Below are 6,597 nucleotides of genomic sequence, written 5' to 3' on the forward strand. Positions count from 1 at the left end.
AGACGGGTTCACTGCTGTGTGGACCCTGGCCGGAGCACTGGATGTGAAAGGCGCTTTCCTGTACGCTCTGCGCAGGTGCACGTGCCTCATGGAACGCTGATGTCACACCTGGCCAGCAGCCTCTCTTGCCTGAGAATAAAAGGTGCTGCTGAACAGCGTGGGGGCGGCTGTGTGCAACGGCTCCTGTATCTCCATGGCTGTCTTGGTCGGCAGTAAAGCACATCCTATCTGCTCGCGTTTTCTCCCAATCCCGGCGTCCCTGGCAGAGCGGCCCGGACCCAACAACTGTCATGTGCCAACAAGTCATCAAAGCCTAAAGCCCTGAGGACCAGGCTGTGGCCAGTGACTTCACCAGGGCGTGGGAGTCCCCTGGGTTTCTTTGTGCGCAAGGTGCTGGGTTGAGTGTTGGCTCAGACACTGACTGGGGCAAGAGGTCTGGGGTCCGAGTTCCCGTCACCGAAGGCTGGTCTTGCTATTTACTCTCTGGCTTCCCTTGAAGAAGTTCTTAACCTCTCTGAGCCTTCTCCTCGCCTGGGAAACAGGAGGATGACATTTCCCTTTCATCTGGGCTCAACACTGAAACGCCAGCAGCACACCGGAGGCCTGTGGAATCAGGAGCTCCTGCCCTCCCCGCCCACACGCCCATCCTGACTCGCAGGTGCATTTGCCCATCGCTGGGAGCAGAGGCCATGCACGCCCTTTGGGACCTCCCGCCTGGCCCACCTCCCGAGAGGATCCAGGCCACGCGCTCCTCACCCACTCACTCACTCTCCCTCCTTCTCTTGGGTGTGAAAACTGCCTTTTCAATGCCTCTCTCTTAGCAAAGGGAATCACAGCTCACAGGGACCCCTCACCACACAAGTCTAGTCACTCCACAGCCTCCCAGCCTCTCCCGTCCCTCAGCCCCCACAGAGGCACGTGCTCCTCACGGAGCCGCCACCCGAGACCGGCTGGTTAGCCATAGTTAGAGTTGCCTCATCTATGAAATAAATATCCTGAAACAGACCCAGCGAACGGTGGTAGGGACGGCCTAGCATCCCTATTGCACTCAGAAGAACAGCTCCGGACGCTGGCAGCACAGACTTTCAAACAGGCGTTTTCTTGACCCAGTTCAATTTTTATTCATTGAAAAAAGTTGATATTGAGACAAAAATTATCTTAAAATTGTGCAACAATATAGGAAAATCTTCAGCATACATCGTGATTTGGAAACTTATCAAGGCAGTTGAAACCATAAATGCCTTTTTTCACTTTGGAGAGAAACAAGCACACAGCATTTCACTTTAAATAAGAGATTAGACCTTTATTTTGCTGCGAAGACTTTTGATTTTGCGTAAAGTTCCTAATTCATTACAAGGAAATGACGTGGCCTGTCTGAGAAGACTGCCCGCCGCGGGGGCCCACACCCTCACCCCCATGTGCTGCCACATGACAATGCCATGCTTAGGCCATTTGGTTGTGATGAATCTGAGCAACCCACACTGAAGCCTCTTCTCCTGCAACCTTCTCAAAACCCGTCTACCGTCCTTGCCCCGGCAGTCTGTCCTGCACAGAAAGTCTCCTATGAAGCTAAACACACTGGCTGATCACAGACACACCCCGAGGGCAGCATGCACCCCCAGCCCAAGGGCAGACTCTGCCTCGTCTACACCGAGCAGAGGTGGCACTCGGTTTGCTCACGTGACCCGGGCTCTTGAAGGGCCTCCCAACCCCGGCAGAGGAAGAAAGACCTTTGCAGTGACTCACGGGGGGGCCCCGGTGGGTTGCGGTCACCCCGAGGCCGTGATGGGCATGAAGTGGGGCTGATCTCCCTGGGGAACGAAGGCCTCGCACACCATCCCTTGCCCCAGACCCTCCCAAATCAAGTGAAGCCCAACCTAGGGGAGCACCCCAATGGGCAGAGGACGTAGTTGTGTGCCCCACATCTGCCCCCCAAGTGCCCCTCGCCACACCGCCAACATGGAAGCCCAGGAGCCCTTCCTCCCCAGGCAGATGTTTCCACGCAGCATAACATGCCCTCGGCGGCCGGGGCGGCCAGGGGCCCCTGCACTCCTCGCGAGCCTGGCAGCAGGTCGCACAGCCTGGCTTCTCCCGGGACCCTGGAGGCCGACGCTCACATGTCTGCATGTACCCAGGTCTCAAGGCTCCGGGGCGCGCAACACAGACGGGCAAGGCCAAGCGTCCAGAGGAAATGTGCACACACTCACCTGGCTGCCGAGTGTCAGTGGTGCGTTAGCAGTCCATCGCAGCTCACGCAGAGTGCACTTCTAGAAAGTTCTCAGAAGCCCCGGGAGAACAACCCTCTTCCCTTCGTGGCAAACGTTCAGGTGGCATCTCCAGCGAGGTCACAGACAGCCAGGGCTCCGACTGGTCCAGTGCACACAGCGGCCGGGCCCTACCCAAGGGCGCCCACAGCTTTTGCTTCCATCTCCCCATCTCCCACTCACTCCGCCTCTGGCTCTAGCGGACAGCACATGTCCTCCAACCCCGAAAGCTGTGCGGAGGGAAGGAAGAGTGCACCCCTCAAACGTTCGTAAGAATAGACATCTGGCACGTAGCGCCCCGTCGAGCTCTTCTTCGGGACTTAGCTCCACATCTGCATGAACTACCCAGCCCTAAGGCTGCTTGCTCAGACGGCACGCGGCCTCTGTCCCCTCCCGCCACCGCCACCGAGGGAGAGGCGAGGCGGCCAGTCTCGGGGCGGCGGGCTCCCGGGAGGCGCTGGTCAGCAGACTGGGTCCTCAGAGCTCCCCCAGGCGCCCTGGAGCCGGAGAAGAGGCGGCCTGTGGAGCGACTGAAAATGAAGGCGCTACGCCTCTCGCAGCAGCAGCCGCGGTTACCAGCCCCGCTGACCGGTGCACGTCCCCCGCGGGCTCCCCTTGACGCTACTCAAGGAGACTGGGGGCTGGGAGGCTGGGCTTGCAGTTTTGCAGAACTTCAAGGTAAGTCATGGAAAAGAAAGGCCAATCTTCAAACAATAACAGAGGAAAGCGACAGAAAGAAGAGAAAACAGGCGGAGGAGGCTCCTCCTCACCACGTGTTAGAGCAGACGTGCCTTTCCCACGGACAGAGTGAACGTCTACAGCTGAAACATTCCTCACCCAAAACACAAGTACGGAGCGGGGCAGAGGCAGGCTCACAGCTGCACGGGAACAGCGTGTTCTTCCATTACTGCTTATTAATTACTGTACGTTTCCCAGATGAACAACTGTAAACCTACTTTTGCCCCACCCTGTATATTTTTAAACTACAATTTCATTTGCTCTTTGTTTTCCAAACAATCCCTACATAGAAGGAATCTGTGTTGTAATCCAAGATGGTTGTTTTGGTTGAAAAGAAAGCAACACGTGGGGGAAGGCGGTGCGTTGCATCTGAGAGGAGAGGTGTCTGTGCAGCTGGGGTACGAGGGCCCCTGAGTGGCCGGCTCCTGCCCCTGGGAGGGTGGTCTGTGTGGGCTCCTGCAGCAGGAGTCCCCACAACATCCCAGCGGATGGTGGGCCTGTCCGCCATGGGTCCACACACCTGCCGAGTTGCCACAATTTGGATACCGGGGTGGCATCTACAGGAAGAACACAATCCCGGGCATTTCACTGAGAGCAGCCCTGCCGCGTGATGGGACTGGACGGCCTCCAATCACAGGCACCCAGATCTCTGTAACCCCTTAAACCAGCAGAGACACGGGGAGGGGGAAGAAAAGGGAGAAGAGAAGGCACTGGCCAGCTCAAATGACTGCATAGATCAGTGTAGACCCTGGGGGACAGGGAGTGGCCGTTCAGACACACACAGAACTGGACGTTGGAGACGCCTCAGCGACACGTGACGACAAAACGGAAGCATGGGCTGCTGCAGCGACGACCCAGCGTGTGTCCCACGCAGTCCTCACCGGCTCTGGAAGCCAGGCCTGCAGGAAGTGGGCGGTGCAGTGGATCCAGCTGGTCACGGGGAGCTGCTGCTCATGGGCGGAAGGGGCGAGGCCTCAGATGCCCTCCGGGCCCTCCTTGTGCCGCAGGGAACAAAACTGGGCTGTTCCCCACGGCAAACAGCTTCTGCTCCTGCCCTCGCACTGTGGGCTACTCGCCGTGGTGTCAGCTGGCCCTCACGCCCGCCTCATGCAGAGTCCCAATAAGTTAACAGAAAGACATAACAGAATCTTCCCACCAAACGTTCACACACTAAACCCAAACGAAATCCAAAATACGGAGCTTCCTTTCCATGAGGAGGGACTCCACTCGCCACTCTCCTGACCTGTTTATCAAATGCATTTATGTGTCTTAGAAAAATAAAAGATGGCGATTTACTCAACCAGAGTCATCTCACAGCCCTGCAAGCCGACATCACACCACATCAAAGCCGTCGGGCGGCCAAAGCCAACGCGCCTGACGTTCACAATTGTTACTACGAAGTTCATTCATTCCTTTCTTTCTTCTTCAGTTTGTTTGGTTTTGGCCCATATAAAAATAACATATTGCAACTCAAAGTGCATCTTTTAAAATAAACCATCAACTCTCTTTATCAAATAAAATATTTACACCATTTGGTTTCTTGCGAGGAAAGGAGCTCTCTCAGGCTATCACCATGGGGACGTCGTCGGAAAATCCAGTTATCATCGGAGTGTCTTCGTCATCCTCCCCTAAAGCAGAACAGCCAGCGTGAGTCCCAGCGCACGGCGTCTGTCCAGCCTCCTGCCACCATGCCCCTCCGTCCCCTCGTGCCTGCACCCCTCCCCCGCCCCCACTATCACCAGCCCAGCCCCGGGCACAGCCAGCAACGCTGAAGCCCAGTCCAGCTTCGCTCTGACTCAGTCACCTCCCCATCAGCAGGTGGCCAAGTTCCTTCTAAGAACAGCTTGGACCGAACCACGTAAGCAAAGCCCATCTTTTGGGAAGGAGCGTCTGACTCCACACGTACAGGTCCCTGGTGTTTTACTCCCGCCTGGGGTGATGCACACCGTGAGCACAGTGAGCTGACGGCGCGGGCTCTCCCCCAGCCCTGGGCTTTAGGGAAGGATCTGAGGCCTGAGTGTTTGGAGGACAGCTGCCCAGCCTAACGCCGTCCTGTGACCCAGGTGCGCCCCGTGGGACTGCCCAGCGCCCTCCCTGGCCCTGCCGGCAGCACCGCAGTGGCTGACTCCTCCTGCCCAACACGCAGCGCCCGCTGCACGCACGCAAGGGCGCCCACAAACGCAGGAAAGGAACTGAGAAGCAGCAGGCAGAGCTATTGCAAATGGTCGGGGTGGGAGTACAGAAACGTCCTGACAAACAAACCAGAATTCATGTACAGAAAGCAACGACTGCACACGCTCAGCTCAGCAACCTGAGTCTGGAGGGGCCCACGCTGAGGGAGGTCCCTACACACCCACTCCAGTACAGGAGCGGCCACAGCTCGACTGGCACTTGGTGGGTGAATGTAGACCAGTGATGGCGAGCCTATGACACCCGTGTCAGAGGTGACACGCAAACTCATTTTTTTGGTTGATTTTTCTTTGTTAAATGACATTTAAATATATAAAATAAATATCAAAAATATAAGTCTTTGTTTTACTATGGTTGCAAATATCAAAAAATTTCTCTATGTGACATGGCACCAGAGTTAAGTTAGGGTTTTTCAAAATGCTGACACGCCGAGCTCTAAAGGTTCGCCGTCACTGCTGTAGACGTTTATAAACAGGCTCGTCCTCGTGCCCGGCCACGTGCTGTCAGCACAGAGGGGTGGCCAGCGAGGCTGCACTAACATCAGAAAGGGGGCAGCAAGGCGGAAGCATGGCTTCTTGCTTTTGTTAATCTCCCCCTCCCCACCCCCAGGATGTTTTCCCACTGATTTTTAGGGAAAAGTGGAAAGGAGAGGTAAAGACAGAGAGAAACATCCATGTGAGAGAAACACATCGATGGGTTGGCTCCTGCACGAGCCCCAACCAGGGCCCGGGCTGGGGAGGAGCCTGCAACCGAGGTCTGTGCCCTTGACCGGAATCGAACCCGGGACCCTTCAGTCCGCAGGCCGATGCTCTCTCCACTGAGCAAACCGGCCAGGGCGAAAGCATGACTTTTCACCTTGACTGGGTGTGGGGACCTCCAACCTCTGGTCTGAAGGAGAAGGGGCCGGGACTGAGAGCCTGACAGGCCGCTGCTCCTGCACCAGGCAGCGCCCAGCAGGCTTCCCTGGAGCTGCGCTCAGCCAGCGCCACCACTTCCCCAGGGGCAATGCTCTCACAGGCTTAACCCCAAGCAATGGGATCGCTGTCAACACCACGCCCTCTAGACCCAGAGGATGGCTTGGAAAGGTGCTTCCTAACCAAGGCCCCCCGGGGTCTGCTCTGCCCAGGGAGGATGGGCCACGTGCCCAGGGAGGATGGGCCACGTACCCAGGTCGTCGCCCGAGGAGAAGACGGCCGAGCCCAGCCGGGAGCTGTAGTGGCTGTTGGCGAAGGCGGTGAAGCTGCCCTGCAGCCGCCGGTGCTTGGCATACAGGACGGCGAAGCCGACCCCCAGGCTCAGCAGGACCAGGAACAGGATGGGCACCACCACGGCAGCCACGTCAGGAGCCCTGGCAGCCTGCAGCGCTGACACATCCCCACCTGCAAGGGAAGAGGCAGCCGTGGGC

The 6,597-nt window shown here is 57.3% G+C and overlaps 1 protein-coding gene across 1 annotated transcript in view; it reads right to left on the minus strand.

The window, feature by feature from the left end:
* Window positions 1–1,101: 1,101 nt before the first annotated feature.
* SORL1 (sortilin-related receptor, L(DLR class) A repeats containing) overlaps window positions 1,102–6,597 on the minus strand; it is a 127,417-nt gene continuing 121,921 nt past the window's right edge. The window contains exon 48 of the mRNA XM_015563866.1: window positions 1,102–4,630. Within this exon, the coding sequence (XP_015419352.1) occupies window positions 4,563–4,630 (68 nt within the window). The 3' untranslated portion in view covers window positions 1,102–4,562. The remainder of the gene's footprint in view (window positions 4,631–6,597) is intronic.

The sequence above is a fragment of the Myotis davidii genome, unplaced genomic scaffold, assembly GCF_000327345.1.
Source record: "Myotis davidii unplaced genomic scaffold, ASM32734v1 scaffold799, whole genome shotgun sequence".
NCBI lineage: Eukaryota > Metazoa > Chordata > Mammalia > Chiroptera > Vespertilionidae > Myotis > Myotis davidii.